Here is a 25,650-nt window from a genome sequence, read left to right on the forward strand (position 1 = left end):
CACACACACACACACACAGAGTACACACACACACACAGTACACACACACACAGAGTACACACACACACACAGTACACACACACACACACACACACACAGAGTACACACACACACACAGAGTACACACACACACACACACAGAGTACACACACACACACACAGAGTACACACACACACACAGAGTACACACACACACACACACAGAGTACACACACACACACAGAGTACACACACACACACAGAGTACACACACACACAGAGTACACACACACACACACACACAGACACACACACACACACACAGAGTACACACACACACACACACACAGACACACACACACACAGAGTACACACACACACAGTACACACACACACACACACACACACACAGAGTACACACACACACACACACAGTACACACACACACACACACACACACACACACACAGTACACACACACACAGACACACACAGAGTACACACACACAGAGTACACACACAGAGTACACACACACACAGAGTACACACACACAGAGTACACACACACACAGTACACACACACACACAGAGTACACACACACACACACAGAGTACACACACACAGAGTACACACACACACACACACACACACACACAGAGTACACACACACACAGAGTACACACACACACAGTACACACACACACACACACAGAGTACACACACACACAGTACACACACACACACACACAGAGTACACACACACACACACAGTACACACACACACACAGTACACACACACACACACAGGTACACACACACAGAGTACACACACACACAGAGTACACACACACACAGAGTACACACACACAGAGTACACACACACACAGAGTACGCACACACACACACAGAGTACGCACACACACACACAGAGTACACACACACACAGAGTACACACAGAGTACACACACACAGAGTACACACACACACAGAGTACACACACACACAGTGAGTACACACACACAGAGTACACACACACAGAGTACACACACACACAGAGTACACACACACACACACACACACACAGAGTACACACACACACAGAGTACACACACACACAGAGTACACACACACACAGAGTACACACACACAGAGTACACACACAACAGACACACACACAGAGTACACACACACAGAGTACACACACACACACAGAGTACACACACACACACAGAGTACACACACACAGAGTACACACACACACACAGAGTACACACACACAGTACACACACAGAGTACACACACACACAGAGTACACACACACACACAGAGTACACACACACACACACACACACACACACACACACACACAGAGTACACACACACACAGAGTACACACACACACAGAGTAGACACACACACACAGAGTACACACACACAGAGTACACACACACACACAGAGTACACACACACACACACAGAGTACACACACACAGAGTACACACACACACACACACACACAGAGTACACACACACACAGAGTACACACACACACACACAGAGTACACACACACACAGTACACACACACACACACAGAGTACACACACACACACAGAGTACACACACACACAGTACACACACACACACACACAGGGTACACACACACAGAGTACACACACACACACAGAGTACACACACACACACACACACACAGAGTACACACACATACACAGAGTACACACACACACACACACAGAGTACACACACACACACAGTACACACACACAGAGTACACACACACACAGAGTACACACACACACAGTACACACACACACACAGAGTACACACACACAGAGTACACACACACAGAGTACACACACACACAGAGTACACACACACACACAGAGTACACACACATACACAGACACACACACACATACACAGAGTACGCACACACACACACACACAGAGTACACACACACACAGAGTACACACACACAGAGTACACACACACACAGAGTACACACACACAGAGTACACACACAAGACACACACACACACAGACAGACACACACACACACAGAGTACACACACACACACAGAGTACACACACACACAGAGTACACACACACACACACAGAGTACACACACACACACACAGAGTACACACACACACACACAGAGAACACACAGACACAGTACACACACACAGACACAGAGTACACACACACAGAGTACACACAGTACACACACACACAGAGTACACACACACACACAGAGTACACACACACACACACAGAGTACACACACACAGAGTACACACACACAGAGTACACACACACAGAGTACACACACACACAGAACACACACACACAGAACACACACAGTACACACACACACAGAGTACACACAGTACACACACACTACACACAGAGTACACACACATACACAGAGTACACACACAGAGTACACACACACACACACTGTTACGCACGCCTCTATGAAGAGGGAACGCAACACCCTGCTACAACTAAACTCTCTGTGAAGCGAAAAAGGTATGGACTGTAGGTGCGAGTAAAAATGACAACAAGCAGAATGTGGTACCGTTTACAAGGACTTTATTCCTTTACACGGTAATATGGGGAAAAGGGGCTGGACGGAACCAAAGCAAAGAAAGTAAATCTCAAAGCCCCCCCCCCTCTCCTATCTTACCTGCCTACCCACTACTTACCTAATTTAGCACCACCTGGTGCCCTAACCAAAATACAAGGGGTGGTCCGCCCAGGTCTTACCTAGTGTGCCTAGACAGCGAATATGCTACGGGTATATGTATGCCCGCGGGCCTCTTGCCTAAGCACTCCCTAGGTGCCTTCCCCTTCCCCCCTGGGAACAAATGAAACAGAATATTAAACAATTTCACAAACAAAGAGACAAAGGACATCAAATAAGTTCTATCTGAGCAACAAACTCACAAAACATACCAACTCTCAGCAATGAACTCCCTGCAAAATCAACCTCTAGCAAAATCTCTCTCTAGCAAAATCTCTACAATGACCTCCCAGCAAATCTCTCTAGCAAAATCCTCTACAAAAAGAACTCCTGAACAGAACACTGGCTTTTATATAGCTTCTGAAGGAATGGGTAATTGGAGACAGCTGTGTCTTGACGAGGGGGCGGGGTCAGCTCTCCAATTAGCCCTGGAGTCGACCAATCAGCTGCTTGAGGGATTTCAGGAAGCCATTTCCTGAAATAAACACATGCAAATACACAAACTACAACACATAATCTGGGGAACGTAACACACACACACAGAGTACACACACATACACAGAGTACACACACACACACACACACACACAGAGTACACACACACACAGAGTACACACACACCAACACATTCACACAAACATACACAGAGTACACACACACACACACACACAGAGTACACACACACACACAGAGTACACACACACACACAGAGTACACACACACACACAGAGTACACAAACATACACAGAGTACACACACACACAGAGTACACACACACACACAGAGTACACACACACCAACACATTCACATTAACATACACATAGACAAACAGATGGTGAAAAACAAGTCTTCAAATCAAATCAAATGTTATGTCACTTGTGCCGAATACAACAGGTGTAGACAGTGAAATGTTAACTTACAAGCCCTTAACCAACAATGCAGTTCAGAAAAATACTGAATACCTTAAAGAACAGAAGTAAAATAACAATAGTGAAGCTATATACAGGTAGTACTGGTACAGAGTCAATGTGCGGGGCACCAGTTAGTTGAGGTAATAGAGGTCATATGTACATGCAGGTAGAGTTATTAAAGTGACTATGCATAGATAATAAACAGAGAATAGCAGCAGCGTAAAAGAGTGGTGGTGGGGGCAATGCAAACAGTCTGGGTAGCCATTTGATTAGATGTTCAGTAGTCTTATGGCTTGGCAGAAGCTTAGCCACAGTGATGTACTGGGCCGTACGCACTACCCTCTGTAGAGCACTGCGGTCGGAGGCCGAGCAGTTGCCATACCAGGCAGTGATGCAACCAGTCAGGATGCTCTTGATGGTGCAGCTGTAGAACCTTTTGAGGATCTGAAGACCCATGCCAAAACCTAGGGAATAGGTTTTGTCGTGCCCTCTTCACGACTGGCTTGGTGTGCTTGGACCATGTTAGTTTGTTGGTGATGTGGACACCAAGGAACTTGAAGCTCTCAACCTGCTCCACTACAGCCCCGTCGATGAGAATGGTGGCGTGCTCGGTCCTCCTTTTCCTGTAGTCCACAATCCTCTCGTTTGTCTTGATCACGTTGAGGGAGAGGTTGTTGTCCTTGCACCACACGGCCAGGTCTCTGACCTTCTCCCTAGAGGCTGTCTCGTCGTTGTCGGTTATCAGGCCTACCACAACTTAATGATGGTGTTGGAGTCGTGCCTGGCCATGCAGCCATGAGTGAACAGGGAGTACAGGAGGGGACTGAGCACACACCCCTGACGGGTCCCCGTGTTGAGGATCAGCGTGGTGGATGTGTTGTTACCTACCCTTACCACCTGGGGGCGGCCTGTCAGGAAGTCCAGGATCCAGTTGCAGAGGGAAGTGTTTAGTCCCAGGGTCCTTAGCTAAGTGATGAGCTTCGTGGCCACCATGGTGTTGGAACGCTGAAATGTAGTCAATGAACAGCATTCTCACAGGTGTTTCTTTTGTCCAGGTGGGAAAGGGCCGTGTGGAGTGCAATAGAGATTGCATCATCTGTGGATCTGTTGGGGCGATATGCAAATTGGAGTGGGTCTAGGGTTTCTGGGATAATGGTGTTGATGTGAGCCATGACCAGCCTTTCAATGCACTTCATGGCTACAGATGTGAGTGCTATGGGTCAGTAGTCATTTAGGCAGGTTACCTTGGTGTTCTTGGGCACAGGGACTATGGTGGTCTGCTTGAAACAAGTTGGTATTACGGACTCAATCAGGGAGAGGTTGAAAATGTCAGTGAAGACACATGCCAGTTGCTCAGCCCATGCTCGGAGTACACGTCCTTGTAATCTGTCTCAACCTGTGGCCTTGTGAATGTTGACCTGTTTAAAGGTCTTACTCAAATCAAATCAAATCAAATTTTATTTGTCACATACACATGGTTAGCAGATGTTAATGCGAGTGTAGCGAAATGCTTGTGCTTCTAGTTCCGACAATGCAGTAATAACGAACAAGTAATCTAACTAACAATTCCAAAAAACTACTGTCTTATACACAGTGTAAGGGGATAAAGAATATGTACATAAGGATATATGAATGAGTGATGGTACAGAGCAGCATAGGCAAGATACAGTAGATGATATCGAGTACAGTATATACATATGAGATGAGTATGTAAACCAAGTGGCATAGTTAAAGTGGCTAGTGATCCATGTATTACATAAGGATGCAGTCGATGATATAGAGTACAGTATATACGTATGCATATGAGATGAATAATGTAGGGTAAGTAACATTATATAAGGTAGCATTGTTTAAAGTGGCTAGTGATATATTTACATCATTTCCCATCAATTCCCATTATTAAAGTGGCTGGAGTTGAGTCAGTGTCAGTGTCAGTGTGTTGGCAGCAGCCACTCAATGTTAGTGGTGGCTGTTTAACAGTCTGATGGCCTTGAGATAGAAGCTGTTTTTACTCACATCGGCTACGGAGAGCGTGATCACACAGTCATCCGGAACAGCTGATGCTCTCCTGTATGTTTCAGTGTTACTTGCCTTGAAGCGAGCATAGAAGGCTTCTGGTTGGGTATGTACGTACATTCACTGTGGGTGACTGTACTGACGATGTCATCGATGCACTTATTGATGAAGGCAGTGACTGATGTGGTCTCCTCCTCAATGCCATCAGAAGAATCCCGGAACATATCCCAGTCTGTGCAAAACAGTCCTGTAGCTTAACATCTGCTTCATCTGACCACTTTTTTGACCGAGTCACTGGTGCTTCCGGCTTTAGTTTTTGCTTGTAAGCAGGAATCAGGAGGTCAGAATTGCCAAATGGAGGGCGAGGGAGAGCTTTGTATGCGTCTCTGTGTGTGGAGTACAGGTGGTCTAGAGTTTGTTTTCCTCTGGTTGCACATAGGTAAAACGGATTTAAGTTTCCCTGCATTAAACTCCCCGACCCCTAGGAGCGCCGCCTCTGGACGAGCATTTTCCTGTTTGCTGATTGGCCGTATACAGGTCATTGAATTGGTTTGTGATGGTAAATAGACAGCTACGAAGAACAGAGATGAAAACTATCTTGGTAGATAGTGTGGTCTACAGCTTATCATGAGATACTCTACCTCAGGTGAGCAAAACCTCGAGACATCCTTAGATATCGTGCACCAGCTGTTGTTTACAAATATACATAGACCGCCACCCATTGTCCTACAAGAGGCTGCTGTTCTATCCTGCTGATACAGTGTATAGACCACCACCCATTGTCTTACCAGAGACTGCTGTTCTATCCTGCTGATACAGTGTATAGACCACCACCCCTTGTCTTACCAGAGGCTACTGTTCTATCCTGCTGATACAGTGTATAACCCACCACCCCTTGTCCTACCAGAGGCTGCTGTTCTACCACCACCCCTTGTCCTACCAGAGGCTGCTGTTCTATCCTGCTGATACAGTGTATAGACCACCACCCCTTGTCTTACCAGAGGCTGCTGTTCTATCCTGCTGATACAGTGTATAACCCACCACCCCTTGTCTTACCAGAGGCTGCTGTTCTATCCTGCTGATACAGTGTATAACCCACCACCCCTTGTCTTACCAGAGGCTGCTGTTCTATCCTGCTGATACAGTGTATAACCCACCACCCCTTGTCAGTGTACCAGAGGCTGCTGTTCTATCCTGCTGATACAGTGTATAACCCACCACCCCTTGTCCTACCAGAGGCTGCTGTTCTATCCTGCTGATACAGTGTATAGACCCACCACCCCTTGTCCTACCAGAGGCTGCTGTTCTATCCTGCTGATACAGTGTATAACCCACCACCCCTTGTCCTACCAGAGGCTGCTGTTCTATCCTGCTGTACTTACCAGAGGCTGCTGTTCTATCCTGCTGATACAGTGTATAACCCACCACCCCTTGTCTTACCAGAGGCTGCTGTTCTATCCTGCTGATACAGTGTATAACCACCACCCCTTGTCTTACCAGAGGCTGCTGTTCTATCCTGCTGATACAGTGTATAACCCACCACCCCTTGTCTTACCAGAGGCTGCTGTTCTATCCTGCTGATACAGTGTATAACCCACCCCCTTGTCTTACCATCCTGCTGAGGCTACTGTTCTATCCTGCTGATACAGTGTATAACCCACCACCCCTTGTCTTACCAGAGGCTGCTGTTCTATCCTGCTGATACAGTGTATAACCCACCACCCCTTGTCTTACCAGAGGCTGCTGTTCTATCCTGCTGATACAGTGTATAACCCACCACCCCTTGTCTTACCAGAGGCTGCTGTTCTATCCTGCTGATACAGTGTATAACCCACCACCCCTTGTCTTACCAGAGGCTGCTGTTCTATCCTGCTGATACAGTGTATAACCCACCACCCCTTGTCTTACCAGAGGCTGCTGTTCTATCCTGCTGATACAGTGTATAACCCACCACCCCTTGTCTTACCAGAGGCTGCTGTTCTATCCTGCTGATACAGTGTATAACCCACCACCCCTTGTCTTACCAGAGGCTGCTGTTCTATCCTGCTGATACAGTGTATAGACCACCACCCCTTGTCCTACCAGAGGCTGCTGTTCTATCCTGCTGATACAGTGTATAACCCACCACCCCTTGTCGTAGCAGAGGCTGCTGTTCTATCCTGCTGATACAGTGTATAACCCACCACCCCTTGTCCTACCAGAGGCTGCTGTTCTATCCTGCTGATACAGTGTATAACCCACCACCCCTTGTCCTACCAGAGGCTGCTGTTCTATCCTGCTGATACAGTGTATAGCCCACCACCCCTTGTCTTACCAGAGGCTGCTGTTCTATCCTGCTGATACAGTGTATAACCCACCACCCCTTGTCTTACCAGAGGCTACTGTTCTATCCTGCTGATACAGTGTATAACCCACCACCCCTTGTCTTACCAGAGGCTACTGTTCTATCCTGCTGATACAGTGTATAACCCACCACCCCTTGTCCTACCAGAGGCTACTGTTCTATCCTGCTGATACAGTGTATAACCCACCACCCCTTGTCTTACCAGAGGCTGCTGTTCTATCCTGCTGATACAGTGTATAACCCACCACCCCTTGTCCTACCAGAGGCTACTGTTCTATCCTGCTGATACAGTGTATGCTGACCACCACCCCTTGTCTTACCAGAGGCTGCTGTTCTATCCTGCTGATACAGTGTATAGACCACCACCCCTTGTCCTACCAGAGGCTGCTGTTCTATCCTGCTGATACAGTGTATAGACCACCACCCCTTGTCTTACCAGAGACTGCTGTTCTATCCTGCTGATACAGTGTATAGACCACCACCCCTTGTCTTACCAGAGGCTGCTGTTCTATCCTGCTGATACAGTGTATAACCCACCACCCCTTGTCCTACCAGAGGCTGCTGTTCTATCCTGCTGATACAGTGTATAACCCACCACCCCTTGTCTTACCAGAGGCTGCTGTTCTATCCTGCTGATACAGTGTATAACCCACCACCCCTTGTCTTACCAGAGGCTGCTGTTCTATCCTGCTGATACAGTGTATAACCCACCACCCCTTGTCCTACCAGAGGCTGCTGTTCTATCCTGCTGATACAGTGTATAACCCACCACCCCTTGTCTTACCAGAGGCTGCTGTTCTATCCTGCTGATACAGTGTAAAACCCACCTGCTGTATGTTATTCATGTCGTCATTCAGCCACAAGATATTACAGTTTCTAATGTCCCGTTGGTAGGATATACATGCTTGTAGTTCGTCCACTTTATTATCCAACCATTGTACATTGGCCAATAGTACAAATGGTAAAGGCAGATTAGCCGCTCGCCGCCATATCCTCACACCCCGACCTCCTTCCGCGATACCTGCGTCTCTCCAGCGATTGACGGGGATGAGGGCCTTCTCGGGTGTCTGGAGTACATCCCTCTCGTCCGACTCGTTAAAGAAAAAAATATTTGTCCAGTTCAAGGTGAGTAATCTCTGTTCTGATGTCCAGAGGCTCTTTTCGGTCATAAGAGACGTAGCAACAATAATATGTACAAAATAAGTTACAAACAATGCAAAAAATATATATATAAATAGCTTGGTTAAGAGCCCATAAACCGGTTGGTTAAGAGCCCATAAAATGGCAGCCATCCCCTCCAGCACCATTTGAGTGAAGGAGGACCTTTTTAATGTTATTTCCCTGTCTCACTACCGGTCTCCCTCTGACATCTCCAGAGAGGAGGGAAAGAGAATACAGAGAGGGGGAGAAGTAACACGAATGGAGAGAACAAGTGGAGAGAAAAGGCAAAAGAGAGGAGGGAGGAAAAGGATGAGAGAGGGAGAGGGCAGAGAAACTTTGGCAGACAATAGATAATAGTGGCTTCTGTCGTGACGATAAGACATTACTAGAAACTAAAAAGTTAAGTCAGAAGGTCGAGGGAAGAGAAGTACAAGTTTAGAGAGGAATCAATAAAGGGTGCAACCGCTGTTTGGCCTCCTCAATTAGAGCGTATTGATCCTACCATGTGCGTTTGTTAAAGAGGATTGTACTGACTGCAGAACAACACAACCTCAATATCACCCATATTCCTGTCTACTGATATCTCTCAGGTCTGCTAAAGAACAGCTATGTAATCTGTCATCATAGTGAACAGGTAGCCTGGCAGGTTAGAGCGTTGGACCAGTACCCGAAAGGTTGCTGAATCGAATCCCGAGTTGACAAGGTGAAAATCTGTCGCTCTGCCCCTGAGCAAAGCAGTTAACCCACTGTTCCCCGGGCGCCAGGACGTGGGTGTGGATTAAGGCAGCACCTCTCTGATTCAGAGGCGTTGGGCTGAATGCGAAGACACATTTCAGTTGAATGCAATCAGTTGTACAACTGACTAGGTATCCCTTTTTCCCTACACACAGCACACACTGCTGTGTTCTGAATACAAACAGTGATGATGTTTGGATCATGCCTAGTGGTATCCATCCACCCTGAAGACTTTACAAAGAACCACAATAATACAAAGAAAGATTAAAAAACATATATATTAAATCACTGTCTCACCCTCAATCCCCCTGACCCCTCACCCCCACCCCTCTCAGGTTATGTAAGGACATGTCATCAGGATAATGTGCAGGCTACGGTGTACAGTATGTGCTATCGATGGCATCAGAGTAGTTATTATCAATGTACAGTAAGTGAAGATATTCTCCATATGCTCCATGCTCCATCCAACCACAAAGGAAGCTGTCTGTAGAATGATTCTGTATTCAGTCACTATTAATGAAAATACCAAAAAGGTTCACCCCCCTGTGGACTCAATGTTTCTCTGTTCTTCGTCTGAGTGAGATGAGTAAAAACAGTGTGTGTGTGTGTGTGTGTGTGTGTGTGTGTGTGTGTGTGTGTGTGTGTGTGTGTCTGACTGTCTGTCTGGTTTACAGCTGTGTGAGGGAGAAGAAGCTAAGCCTCATAAAACACACCTCTGTGAGAAGGACAGAGTGAAAGGGAGAGAAGACAGACCAGAGAGCCGTCTATAGAACCTCTCCTCCCATTCATTCTAACTTCACAGAAGAACTGACTTTTATAGCTGCTAGAATGCCAGCGTTGGACATGTTCCCATGGTAACAGTGAGAGTGCCGTGTCTACCACACAGTCTTTACATACACTACCGTTCAAAAGTTTGGGGTCACTTAGAAATGTCCTTGTTTTTTAAATAAAAGCACACAACAAAAAAAATCCTTTAAAATAACATTAAATTGATCAGAAATACAGTACAGTGTAGACATTGTTAATGTTGTAAATGACTGTTGTATTTGGAAATGGCGGATGGGACGCCTCACAAGACCTCACAAAAATGATAAACTTGGAATAGCTAACACAACGTGCCATTGGAACACAGGAGTGATGGTTGCTGATAATGGGCCTCTGTACGCCTATGCAGATATTCCATTCAAAATCTACCGTTTCCAGCTACAATAGTCATTTACAACATTAACAATGTCTACACTGTATTTCTGATGTTGATGTTATTTTATGGGGATTTTTTTGGGCTTTTCTTTCAAAAACAAGGACATTTCTAAGTGACCCCAAACTTTTGAACGGTAGTGTATGTCTGTCTAAAAAACACCCAGAAACCCATTGAGATACATTATTCCTTTCTACACAGAAACCTCCAGGCAGACAGTGTGGATGCTTTGTGCCCATGTTAAGACCATCATGGGCCTTCATCAAGCCTCCCTCCCCCAGTTATTCTCACCTGGTCCTCCTCTGGAGAGGCCCACTTCTGTTCCTTCAGGATGGATGTAAGGGTTCCCTCCTCTTTCCTCATCCCTCTGTCTCGACTTTTCACCTCCGGGCTCCAGAAGTTCTTTCTACTGTTGACAGAAGAGCTCATCCTCCCTTCTCTCCCATCCCTCTCTCCATCCATCTCTCTTCTCAGCAGTTCATTCTCTCGCTGCAGCTCCCTGAGCTGAACCTGGATGTCTTCTCCCCCTCCTTCTCCACCCCGTCCAGCCTGCCTCAGCAGCCCTGAGGGCCCCCCTGCCTGGAGGTGCTGGGTGTGGCTCTGGTCCCCATAGCCCTGGCTGTCTGATGTGGTGGTGATGTTGGGGCTGCTGCCCAAGGCTGTGGTCCGGCCCGTGTAGGAGGTTCTGCTGGTGGCTCGGCCCAGAGTCATGGTTCCTTTAGGGTAGCCCCCGGAGGAGGCCAAGGCATCGCGGTCACTTAGGTACATGGGGCCAGAGGTGGCGTAGGCTGCGTTCAGGGACTGGATGTTCTCCATAGACAAGGTTTTACCCCCTGACCCTGTCCCGGCCGACTTTGACCCGGACCCACTAGCCACGCCAAGTTTACGGTACCCCTGCTTCGGGTTCTTCTGTAACTTAGTTGATCGTGCGGAGCTGCCCTCTCCATGCCCAGTGCTCCTGGCACTGTCATGCATCCTGCTCTGATGACGGCTGGATTCTAATGTGGAAACATGGCAGCTACATGCTCAGAAAGAAAAACAAGTGTCTAACGAGGTGCCGTCTTTCTTGTCCTCGGGATCCTTATGTTTTTGGACTAGGATTTGTTTTACTCGCTGCCATTCGTCTCTGTCACTGGTGGTTGGAGACAGTCACAGTTCCAACACAGCAGGCTGCTGATCTCTCGTACAGGCTGGTCACTATTCTGGAGCTCACTGCCACACTGGAGGGTACCATGGATACTGTGGAAGAGAGCAGGAGGGAGGGAAATAAAAATAGATGGGAAGAGGAAGAGGAAAGACGGCACCAATCAACAAAAGCACAGACAATATCACCGCTGAGAGAACTGTGCTATTTCAACTGAGAAGTGAGATCTTAGACAGGTCTAAGCAGGCAGGAATCCTGTGGTGTTGGGGTCAGAGTGGGAGTGGGCCTCTACTCTATGCTGAAAAGCTTTCTCTAGGTCCAGGCAACCCCTAATTAAACCCACATGCGCACTGTATAACCACATAGAGAGATAGAGAATGAGGGGAGACAGCGTGAGGTTACAGAAATAGATGGAGGAGTGGAGAAACTGGGAGAGAGGGATGATGAAGATGAAATAAAAGAGTGTGAGAGAGAGAGACGGGTACTGAGAAGAGAAAGAGAGTGGAGAAACTGGAAGACAGATGGAGACAGGGTAAAAGAGGAGAGAGAGAGGGAGAGAGAGAGAGACCGGGTAAGAGAGGAGAGAGAGAGAGAGAGAGAGAGAGGGTAAGTGAGGAGAGAGAGAGACAGGGTAAGCGAGGAGAGAGAGAGAGACAGGGTAAGAGAGGAGAGAGAGAGACAGGGTAAGAGAGGATAGAGAAAGGGAGAGAGAGAGACAGGGTAAGAGAGGAGAGAGAGAGACCGGGTAAGAGAGGAGAGAGAGAGACAGGGTAAGAGAGGGAGAGAGAGGGTAAGTGAGGAGAGAGAGAGACAGGGTAAGCGAGGAGAGAGAGAGAGAGACAGGGTAAGCGAGGAGAGAGAGACAGGGTAAGAGAGGAGAGAGAAAGGGAGAGAGAGAGAGACAGGGTAAAATAAGATAGGCGAGAGAGAGAGAGAGAGGGTAAGCAAGAGAGAGAGAGAGAGAGAGAGAGAGAGAGAGAGAGAGAGAGAGACAGGGTAAGCGAGGAGAGAGAGAGAAAGGGTAAGCGAGAGAGAGAGAGAGAGAGAGACAGGGTAAACGAGGGAGAGAGAGAGAGACAGTGTAAGCGAGGAGAGAGCGAGAGAGAGACAGTGTAAGCGAGGAGAGAGAGAGAGAGAGAGAGAGAGAGAGAGAGAGAGAGAGAGAGAGAGAGAGAGAGAGGGTAAGCGAGGAGAGAGAGAGAGACAGGGTAAGCGAGGAGAGAGAGAGACAGGGTAAGCGAGGAGAGAGAGAGAGAGAGACAGTGTAAGTGAGGAGAGAGAGAGAGAGAGACAGGGTAAGAGAGGTGAGAGAGAGAGAGAGAGAGAGAGAGAGAGAGGGTAAGAGAGAGAGAGAGAGAGAGAGAGAGAGAGTGTAAGCGAGGAGAGAGAGAGAGACAGAGAGGCTTCGGGGGGACTCCTATGGTAGGTACACCTATAGCTCATCTCTTGGCAGTAGTACTGTAGACTACTTTATCACTGACCTCAACCCAGAGTCTCTCAGAGCGTTCACAGTCAGCCCACTGACACCCCTATCAGACCACAGCAAAATCACAGTCTACTTAAACAGAGCAACACTCAATCATGAGGCATCAAAGCCAAAGGAACTGAGTAACATTAAGAAATGCTATAGATGGAAGGAATGCAGTTTGGAAACCTTCCAAAAAACAATTAGGCAACAACAAATTCAATCACTTTTAGACAATTTCCTGGGTAAAACGTTCCACTGTAATAGTGAAGGTGTAAACTTGGCAGTAGAAAATCTTAACAGTATATTTGACCTCTCAGCTTCCCTATCAAATCTAAAAATCTCAAATAGAAATCCGAAGAAAATTAACAATAATGACAAATGGTTTGATGAAGAATGCAAAAATCTAAGAAAGAAATTGAGAAACCTGTCCAACCAAAAACATAGAGACCCGGAAAACCTGAGTCTACGCCTTCACTATGGTGAATCACTAAAACAATACAGAAATACACTACGGAAAAAGAAGGAACAGCATGTCAGAAATCAGCTCAATGCAATTGAAGAATCCATAGACTCTAACCACTTCTGGGAAAATTGGAAAACACTAAACAAACAACAACACGAAGAATTATCTATCCAAAATGGAGATGTATGGGTAAACCACTTCTCCAATCTTTTTTGCTCTATAAGAAAGAATAAAGAGCAAAAACATATACATGATCAAATACAGATCTTAGAATCAACTATTAAAGACTACCAGAACCCACTGGATTCTCCAATTACATTGAATGAGTTACAGGACAAAATAAAAACCCTCCAACCCAAAAAGGCCTGTGGTGTTGATGGTATCCTCAATGAAATGATCAAATATACAGACAACAAATTCCAATTGGCTATACTAAAACTCTTTAACATCATACTTAGCTCTGGCATCTTCCCCAATATTTGGAACCAAGGACTGATCACCCCAATCCACAAAAGTGGAGACAAATTTGACCCCAATAACTACCGTGGAATATGTGTCAACAGTAACCTTGGGAAAGTCCTCTGCATTATTATTAACAGCAGACTCGTACATTTCCTCAATGAAAACAATGTACTGAGCAAATGTCAAATTGGCTTTTTACCAAATTACCGTACAACAGACCATGTATTCACCCTGCACACCCTAATTGACAACCAAACAAACCAAAACAAAGGCAAAGTCTTCTCATGCTTTGTTGATTTCAAAAAAGCCTTCGACTCAATCTGGCATGAGGGTCTGCTATACAAACTGATGGAAAGTGGTGTTGGGGTAAAACATACAACATTATAAAATCCATGTACACAAACAACAAGTGTGTGGTTAAAATTGGCAAAAAACACACACATTTCTTCACACAGGGTCGTGGGGTTAGACAGGGATGCAGCTTAAGCCCCACCCTCTTCAACATATATATCAACGAATTGGCGCGGGCATTAGAAGAGTCTGCAGCACCCGGCCTCCCCCTGCTAGAATCCGAAGTCAAATGTCTGCTGTTTGCTGATGATCTGGTGCTTCTGTCACCAACCAAGGAGGGCCTACAGCAGCACCTAGATCTTATGCACAGATTCTGTCAGACCTGGGCCCTGACAGTAAATCTCAGTAAGACCAAAATAATGGTGTTCCAAAAAGGTCCAGTCACCAGGACCACAAATACAAATTCCATCTAGACACTGTTGCCCTAGAGCACACAAAAAACTATACATACCTTGGCCTAAACATCAGCACCACAGGTAACTTCCACAAAGCTGTGAACGATCTGAGAGACAAGGCAAGAAGGGCATTCTATGCCATCAAAAGAAACATAAATTTCAACATACCAATTAGGATTTGGCTAAAAATACTTGACTCAGTCATAGAGCCCATTGCCCTTTATGGTTGTGAGGTCTGGGGTCCGCTCACCAACCAAGACTTCACAAAATGGGACAAACACCAAATTGAGACTCTGCACGCAGAATTCTGCAAAAATATCCTCCGTGTACAACGTAGAACACCAAATAATGCATGCAGAGCAGAATTAGGCCGATACCCACTAATTATCAGAATCCAGAAAAGAGCTGTTAAATTCTACAACCACCTAAAAGGAAGCGATTCACAAACCTTCCATAACAAAGCCATCACCTACAGAGAGATGAACCTGGAGAAGAGTCCCCTAAGCAAGCTGGTCCTGGGGCTCTGTTCGCAAACACAAACACACACTACAGAGCCCCAGGACAGCAGCACAATTAGACCCAACCAAATCATGAGAAAACAAAAAGATAACTACTTAACACATTGGAAAGAATTAACAAAAAAACAGAGCAAACTAGAATGCTATTTGGCCCTACACAGAGAGTACACAGCGGCAGAATACCTGACCACTGTGACTGACCCAAAATTAAGGAAAGCCTTGACTATGTACAGACTCAGTGAGCATAGCCTTGCTATTGAGAAAGGCCGCCGTAGGCAGACATGGCTCTCAAGAGAAGACAGGCTATGTGCTCACTGCCCACAAAATGAGGTGGAAACTGAGCTGCACTTCCTAACCTCCTGCCCAATGTATGACCATATTAGAGAGACATATTTCCCTCAGATTACACAGATCCACAAAGAATTCGAAAACAAATCCAATTTTGAAAAACTCCCATATCTACTGGGTGAAATTCCACAGTGTGCCATCACAGCAGCAAGATTTGTGACCTGTTGCCACGAGAAAAGGGCAACCAGTGAAGAACAAACACCATTGTAAATACACCCATATTTATGCTTATTTATTTTATCTTGTGTCCTTTAACCATTTGTACATTGTTAAAACACTGTATATATATATATATAATATGACATTTGTAATGACTTTACTGTTTTGAAACTTCTGTATGTGTAATGTTTACTGTTAATTTTTGTTGTTTTTCACTTTATATATTCACTTTGTATGTTGTCTACGTCACTTGCTTTGGCAATGTTAACACATGTTTCCCATGCCAATAAAGCCCTTGAATTGAATTGAATTGAATTGAATTGACAGGGTAAGCGAGGAGAGAGAGAGAGAGAGACAGGGTAAGCGAGGAGAGAGAGAGAGAATACAGAATACCTGACCACTGTGACTGACCCAAAATTAAGGAAAGCTTTGACTATGTACAGACTCAGTGAGCATAGCCTTGCTATTGAGAAAGGCCGCCGTAGGCAGACATGGCTCTCAAGAGAAGACAGGCTATGTGCTCACTGCCCACAAAATGAGCTGGAAACTGAGCTGCACTTCCTAACCTCCTGCCCAATGTATGACCATATTAGAGAGACATATTTCCCTCAGATTACACAGATCCACAAAGAATTTGAAAACAAATCCAATTTTGATAAACTCCCATATCTACTGGGTGAAATTCCACAGTGTGCCATCACAGCAGCAAGATTTGTGACCTGTTGCCCCGAGAAAAGGGCAACCAGTGAACAACACATACAACCCATATGAGAGACAGGGTAAGCGAAGAGAGAGAGCGAGAGACAGGGTAAGAAAGGAGAGAGAGTGTAAGCGAGGAGAGAGAGAGAGAGAGCAGAAACACAGACTTTCTGAAAGAAATTGAGGATGTTGATATTGTAGTACTACAGGAAACATGGTGCAGAGGTGATGTTTCCACTGGCTGTCCACTAGGTCATAGGGAGATAATCATACCATCCACTAAATTAAAAGGAATCAAACAGGGCAGAGACTCAGGGGGAATGCTAATATGGTATAAATCTGAACTAACTAATTCAATCGAATTGATCAAAACAGGAGAATTCTTTATACGGTTAAAAATGAACAAGGAGGCTTCTTGACAGATAAAAGCGTCTTTCTCTGTGCCACATACATTCCCCCCTCAGAGTCACCCTACTTCAATGAAGAGAGTTTCTCCATTCTAGAGGGGGAAATTAGTCACTTTCAGGCCCAAGGCAACGTACTGGTCTGTGGAGACCTGAATGGTAGAACAACAGAAGAACTAGACACTATTAACAGTCATGGGGATAAACACCTACCAGGAAGCAACAACCTTTCCCTCCCCACATACCCCCACAGAAACAACTATGACAAAGTGAAAAACAAAAATGGAGTACAGCTCTGTACATACATAGTCAATGGTAGGCTGAGAGGGGACTCTTTTGGTAGGTACACCTACAGCTCTGTCGAACACTGGGTCTGTACATAGTCAATGGTAGGCTGAGAGAGGACTCTTTTGGTAGGTACACCTACAGCTCTGTCGAACACTGGGTCTGTACATAGTCGATGGTAGGCTGAGAGAGGACTCTTTTGGTAGGTACACCTACAGCTCTGTCGAACACTGGGTCTGTACATAGTCAATGGTAGGCTGAGAGGGGACTCTTTTGGTAGGTACACCTACAGCTCTGTCAAACACTGGGTCTGTACATAGTCAATGGTAGGCTGAGAGAGGACTCTTTTGGTAGGTACACCTACAGCTCTGTCAAACACTGGGTCTGTACATAGTCGATGGTAGGCTGAGAGAGGACTCTTTTGGTAGGTACACCTACAGCTCATCCCTTGGCAGCACCACTGTAGACTACTTCCTCACCGACCTAAACCCAGAGTCTCTCAGAACCTTCACAGTCAGCCCACTAACACCTCTCTCAGACCAACCCAGAGTCTCTCAGAGCCTTCACAGTCAGCCCACTAACACCTCTCTCAGACCAACCCAGAGTCTCTCAGAGCCTTCACAGTCAGCCCACTAACACCTCTCTCAGACCAACCCAGAGTCTCTCAGAGCCTTCACAGTCAGCCCACTATCACCTCTCTCAGACCAACCCAGAGTCTCTCAGAACCTTCACAGTCAGCCACTAACACCTCTCTCAGACCAACCCAGAGTCTCTCAGAACCTTCACAGTCAGCCCACTAACACCTCTCTCAGACCACAGTATAATCACAGTGTATCTGAGAAGAGCAGAACCCAACCATGAAGCATCACGGCCCAATAAATGACATGGTACAAAACAGGCCTATAGATGGAGAGAGAACTGTACAGACATCTACCAGAAAACAATTAGTAGGCAAAAAATACAATCTCTCCTGGACAACTTTTTAGCCTTAACATTCTCCTTCAGCAATGAAGGTGGACATTTGGCTGTTTGGAACATAAACTTTATATTTGACAATTTAGCCTCCTTGGCTAATTTAAAGAAGCATAAGAGCAAACCAGGAATAACAGATCATGAAAAGTGGTTTGATAATGATTGCAAAAATCTAAGAAAGTCATTGAGAAATATATCTAATCAAAAACACAGAGAACCAGACAACAAAAATATATGCCTTCAATATGGGGAAACACTGAACCAATACAAACACACCCTAGAACAGAAAAGGAACAGCACATTAGAAATCAGCTGGATGGAATTGAGGAATCCATAGAATCAAACCACTTCTGGGAGAATTGGAATAAATTAAACAAACCTCATGAGGAATTGGCTATCCAAAATGGGGATATGTGGAGAAATCACTTTGCAAACCTCTACAGCAATATAACAAAGAGCCCAGAACAAAAAGATATACAAGAAAAATGACAAATCCTTGAATCAGCAGTCAAAGACTATCAGGATCCTGTGGATACACCCATTACAGAAGAAGAATTATTGGAAAAACTATGCACTCTCCAACCCAAAAAGGCCTGTGGTGCTGATGGTATTTTAAATGAAATGATCAAATATACAGACCACAAATTCAAATGGGCTATACTCAAACTCTTCAACATTATCCTCACTGCAGGTATTTTCCCCGATATATGGAACCAGGGATTGATCACACCAATCTATAAAAATTGAGACAAATTTGACCCAAATAATTAGAGGAATTTGCGTTAACAGCAACTTGGGGAAAATTCCCTGCAGTGTTATAAATAGCAGACTACATCATTTCCTGGACGAACACAACGTCCTGAGCAGAAGCCAGATTGGTTTCTAAAAAATTATCGTACATCAGACCACATTTACACCCTCCACACTCTAATTGATAAACAAGTAAACCAAAACAAAGGCTAAATCTGGTCGTGTTTTGTAGATTTCAAGAAAGCATTTGATTCAATTTGGCACGAAGGCCTTTTTTATAAACTAATAGAAAGTGGTATTGCAGGGAAAACATCAATGTACACTAAAAACAAATGTGCGGTTAAAATTGGCCACAAGCAAACAGACTTATTCTCTCGGGGACGGGGAGTGAAACAGGGCTGCCCAATAAGTCCAACACTATTTAACATCTACATTAATGAATTGGCAAATACGTTAGAAGAATCGGCAGCACCAGGTATCACCCTAGACAACACTGAAATCTAGTGTCTGCTGTCCGCAGATGACCTGGTGCTGCTGTCTCCCACTAAAGAGGGGTTACAGCAGCACCTAGATCGTCTTCACAGGTTCTGTCAGACCTGGGCTCTGACCGTTAACCACAGGTTCTGTCAGACCTGGGCTCTGACCGTTAACCACAGGTTCTGTCAGACCTGGGCTCTGACCGTTAACCACAGGTTCTGTCAGACCTGGGCTCTGACCGTTAACCACAGGTTCTGTCAGACCTGGGCTCTGACCGTTAACCACAGGTTCTGTCAGACCTGGGCTCTGACTGTTAACCACAGGTTCTGTCAGACCTGGAATCTGACCGTTAACCACAGGTTCTGTCAGACCTGGGCTCTGAACGTTAACCACAGGTTCTGTCAGACCTTTGCTCTGACCGTTAACCACAGGTTCTGTCAGACCTGGGCTCTGACCGTTAACCACAGGTTCTGTCAGACCTTTGCTCTGACCGTTAACCACAGGTTCTGTCAGACCTGGGCTCTGACCGTTAACCACAGGTTCTGTCAGACCTGGGCTCTGACCGTTAACCACAGGTTCTGTCAGACCTGGGCTCTGACCGTTAACCACAGGTTCTGTCAGACCTGGGCTCTGACCGTTAACCACAGGTTCTGTCAGACCTGGGCTCTGACCGTTAACCACAGGTTGTGTCAGACCTTTGCTCTGACCGTTAACCTAAAACAAAACAAATATAATGATATTCCAAAAAAGGTCCGGAAATAAGGATAACAAATATAAATTCTATTTGGACACAGTTCTATTAGAACACGACAAAAATACACATATCTAGAACTAAATATCAGCAACACAGGTAGCTTTCACATGGCTGTGAATGAGCTGAGAGACAAAGCAAGAAGAGTATTCTATGCCATTAAAAGGAGCATCAAAAACGAAATTCCAATTAGAATCTGGCTCAAAAGGTTTCAATCAGTTACAGAACCAATTGCTCTATATGGCAGTGAAGTATGGGGTCCAATCTCTAATTATGAATTTACCAAATGGGACAAACATCAAATCGATATACTGCATGCAGAGTTTTGCAAGATTGTATTGCAAGTGCAAAGAAAAACTCCAAATAACGCATGTAGAGCAGAATTGGGCCAAAACCCCCTCCTCAACCTATATCCATCCTGCCCTTCCTATCTAAGGTCTTCGAAAGCCAAGTCAACAAACAGGTCACTGACCATCTCGAATCCCACCGTACCTTCTCCGCTGTGCAATCTGGTTTCCGAGCCGGTCATGGGTGTACCTCAGCCACGCTCAAGGTACTAAACGATATCATAACCGCCATCGATAAAAGACAGTACTGTGCAGCCGTCTTCATCGACCTTGCCAAGGCTTTCGACTCTGTCAATCACCATATTCTTATCGGCAGACTCAGTAGCCTCGGTTTTTCGGATGACTGCCTTGCCTGGTTCACCAATTACTTCGCAAACAGAGTTCAGTGTGTCAAATCGGAGGGCATGCTGTCCAATCCTCTGGCAGTCTCTATGGGGGTGCCACAGGGTTCAATCCTCGGGCCGACTCTTTTCTCTGTATATATCAATGATGTTGCTCTTGCTGCGGGCGATTCCCTGATCCACCTCTACGCAGACGACACCATTCTATATACTTCCGGCCCGTCCTTGGACACTGTGCTATCTAACCTCCAAACGAGCTTCAATGCCATACAACACTCCTTCCGTGGCCTCCAACTGCTCTTAAACGCTAGTAAAACCAAATGCATGCTTTTCAACAGTTCGCTGCCTGCACCCGCACGCCTGACCAGCATCACCACCCTGGATGGTTCCGACCTTGAATATGTGGACATCTATAAGTACCTAGGTGTCTGGCTAGACTGTAAACTCTCCTTCCAGACTCATATCAAACATCTCCAATCGAAAATCAAATCAAGAGTCGGCTTTCTATTCCGCAACAAAGCCTCCTTCACTCACGCCGCCAAACTTACCCTAGTAAAACTGACTATCCTACCGATCCTCAACTTCGGCGATGTCATCTACAAAATTGCTTCCAACACTCTACTCAGCAAACTGGATGCAATTTATCACAGTGCCATCCGTTTTGTCACTAAAGCACCTTATACCACCAACCACTGCGACTTGTATGCTCTAGTCGGCTGGCCCTCGCTACATATTCGTCGCCAGACCCACTGGCTCCAGGTCATCTACAAGTCCATGCTAGGTAAAGCTCTGCCTTATCTCAGTTCACTGGTCACGATGGCAACACCCATCCGTAGCACGCGCTCCAGCAGGTGTATCTCACTGATCATCCCTAAAGCCAACACCTCATTTGGCCGCCTTTCGTTCCAGTTCTCTGCTGCCTGTGACTGGAACGAATTGCAAAAATCGCTGAAGTTGGAGACTTCTATCTCCCTCACCAACTTCAAACATCTGCTATCTGAGCAGCTAACCGATCGCTGCAACTGTACATAGTCTATCGGTAAATAGCCCACCCATTTTTACCTACCTCATCCCCATACTGTTTTTATTTATTTACTTTTCTGCTCTTTTGCACACCAATATCTCTACCTGTACATGACCATCTGATCATTTATCACTCCAGTGTTAATCTGCAAAATTGTAATTATTCGCCTACCTCCTCATGCCTTTTGCACACAATGTATATAGACTCCTCTTTTTTTCTACTGTGTTATTGACTTGTTAATTGTTTACTCCATGTGTAACTCTGTGTTGTCTGTTCACACTGCTATGCTTTATCTTGGCCAGGTCGCAGTTGCAAATGAGAACTTGTTCTCAACTAGCCTACCTGGTTAAATAAAGGTGTTCTCAACTATCCTACCTGGTTAAATAAAGGTGAAATAAAAAAATAAAAACATTTTTAAAAATTTGAATATAAAAAAGAGCCATCAAGTTTTCCAACCATCTAAAAACAGGTGACCCCAAATCATTCCATCACACAGCTCTGCAATGTCAAGAGATGAAACAAGAGAAGAGTCCCCTCAGCCAACCCCATAGAGCCTCAGGACAGAACTCAGAAAATCTGGCCCAACCAAATCATCACAAAACAAAAATAAAAATATATCACCTATTGGAAAGACACCACAAAAAATCTAAGTAAACTTCAATGCTATTTGTCTCTAAACAGACAGTACATGGTGGCAGACTATCTGACCACTGTGACTGATAGAAAACTGAGGAAAACATTGACTAGGTACAGACTCAGTGAGCACAGTCTGGCTATAGAGACCAGTCGTCACAGACAAACCTGGCTGCCCAGAGAGGACAGGCTGGCTATAGAGACCGGTCGTCACAGACAAACCTGGCTGCCCAGAGAGGACAGGCTGGCTATAGAGACCGGTCGTCACAGACAAACCTGGCTGCCCAGAGAGGACAGGCTGTGCTCACTCTGCTCCAGGGGAGAGATAGAGACAGAGCTGCATTTCCTATTACACTGTGACAAATACACAGACCTAAGAGAATATTTCTTTCCCAAAATTATAATTCAATACAAAGAATTTGAAACTATAAAAGATGAAGAAAAAATCTAATATTTATTGGGTGAAAAGCCAAAATGTGCAGTTTTGGCAGCCAAATATGTGTCCTCCTGCCACAACCTGAGGGACAGCCAGTGAAAAGTGCAAAGTAATGTTGATAATATTTCCCATCTTGTTTTGTTTTGTCTTTCATACCATGTCATGTGTCTTCTCAGTCATGTTGACACTGGTCTACTACCATTGCTTTAACTTCTTCGATATAGGGGGCGCTCTTTTAATTTTTGGATGAAAAACGTTCCTGTTTTAAACAAGATATTTTGTCATGAAAAGATGCTCGACTATGCATATAATTGACAGCTTTGGAAAGAAAACACTCTGACGTTTCCAAAACTGCAAAGATATTGTCTGTGAGTGCCACAGAACTGATGTTACAGGCGAAACCCAGATAAAATCCAATCAGGAAGTGCCGCATTTTTTGAAACCGCCTCATGCCAATGATTCCTTATATGGCTGTGAAGGAGCTAGGAGTCAGCTTACATTTTCCACGTTTTCCCCAAGGTATCTACAGCATTGTGACGTATTTGTAGGCATATCATTGGAAGATTGACCATAAGAGACTACATCTACCAGGTGGTCGCTTGGTGTCCTCCGTTGCAATTATTGCGTAATCTCCAGCTGCAGTATTTTTCCGTTTGCTTCTGATGAGAAGCCAACTGCCACCACTGATAGATTATTGAATAGATATGTGAAAAACACCTTGAGGATTGATTCTAAACAATGTTTGCCATGTTTCTATCGATATTATGGAGCTAATTTGGAAAAAAGTTTGGCGTTGTAAGTGACAGCATTTTCCGGTATTTTTCTTAGCCAAACGTGATGAACAAAACGGAGCTATTTCGTCCACACAAATAATCTTTTTGGAAAAAATGAACATTTGCTATCTAACTAAGAGTCTCGTCATTGAAAACATCCGAAGTTCTTCAAAGGTAAATGATTTTATTGGAATGCTTTTCTTGTTTTTGTGAAAATGTTGCCTGCTGAATGCTAGGCTTAATGCTATGCTAGGCTATCAATACTCTTACCCAAATGCTTGTGTAGCTTTGGTTGAAAAGCATATTTTGAAAATCTGAGATGACAGTGTTGTTAACAAAAGGCTAAGCTTGTGTTTGAATATATTTATTTCCTTTCATTTGCGATTTTCATGAATAGGAAACATTGCATTATGGTAATGAGCTTGAGGCTATGATTACGCTCCCGGATACGGGATTGCTCGACGCTAGAGTTTAATGTATTGTTGTTCTCATTGATATTGTTGTTGTAGTTGTTGTTAATGGTAATCCCATGTCCACTACTACTATTATTATTGCTGTTGGTCCCACCATTTATTTATATATAAATATATATTTTTATTTTATTTATCGACATCTATACTTTGACAATGTAAGTAATAATGAACTTGCCATGTCAATAAAGTCAATTGAATTGAGAGAGAGAGACAGGGTAAGTGAGCAGAGAGAGAGAGAGAGAGAGAGAGAGAGAGAGAGAGAGAGAGAGAGAGAGAGAGAGACAGGGTAAGAGGAGGAGAGAGAGAGAGAAGGAGACAGGGTAAGAGAGGAGTAGAGACAGAGACAGGGTAAGAGAGGAGAGAGACAGAGACAGGGTAAGAGAGGAGAGAGACAGAGACGGGGTAAGCGAGGAGCGAGACAGAGACGGAGACAGGGTAAGAGAGGAGAGAGAGAGAGAGAAGGAGACAGGGTAAGAGAGGAGAGAGACAGAGACAGGGTAAGAGAGAGAGAGAGAGAGACGGAGACAGGGTAAGTGAGGAGAGAGAGAGAGAGAGAGAGAGACGAAGACAGGGTAAGTGAGGAGAGAGAGAGAGAGAGAGAGACGGAGACAGGGTAAGTGAGGAGAGAGAGAGAGAGAGAGAGAGAGAGAGAGAGAGAGAGAGACGGAGACAGGGTAAGTGAGGAGAGAGACAGAGACAGAGACAGGGTAAGCGAGGAGAAAGAGACAGAGAGAGAGAGGGTAAGAGAGGAGAGAGAGAGAGACAGGGTAAGGGAGGAGAAAGAGACAGAGAGAGAGAGGGTAAGAGAGGAGAGAGAGAGAGACAGGGTAAGCGAAGAGAGATTGAGAGAGAGAGACGGAGACA

The 25,650-nt window shown here is 45.2% G+C and overlaps 1 protein-coding gene across 1 annotated transcript in view; it reads right to left on the minus strand.

Annotated features, from left to right (window-relative positions):
- Positions 1–25,650, minus strand: part of LOC112221340 (ERC protein 2-like) — a 60,693-nt gene that overhangs the window by 13,612 nt on the left and 21,431 nt on the right. The window contains exon 2 of the mRNA XM_042304112.1: positions 11,405–12,352. Within this exon, the coding sequence (XP_042160046.1) occupies positions 11,405–12,088 (684 nt within the window). The 5' untranslated portion in view covers positions 12,089–12,352. The remainder of the gene's footprint in view (positions 1–11,404; positions 12,353–25,650) is intronic.

The sequence above is a fragment of the Oncorhynchus tshawytscha genome, linkage group LG22 (genome assembly GCF_018296145.1).
Source record: "Oncorhynchus tshawytscha isolate Ot180627B linkage group LG22, Otsh_v2.0, whole genome shotgun sequence".
Lineage (NCBI taxonomy): Eukaryota > Metazoa > Chordata > Actinopteri > Salmoniformes > Salmonidae > Oncorhynchus > Oncorhynchus tshawytscha.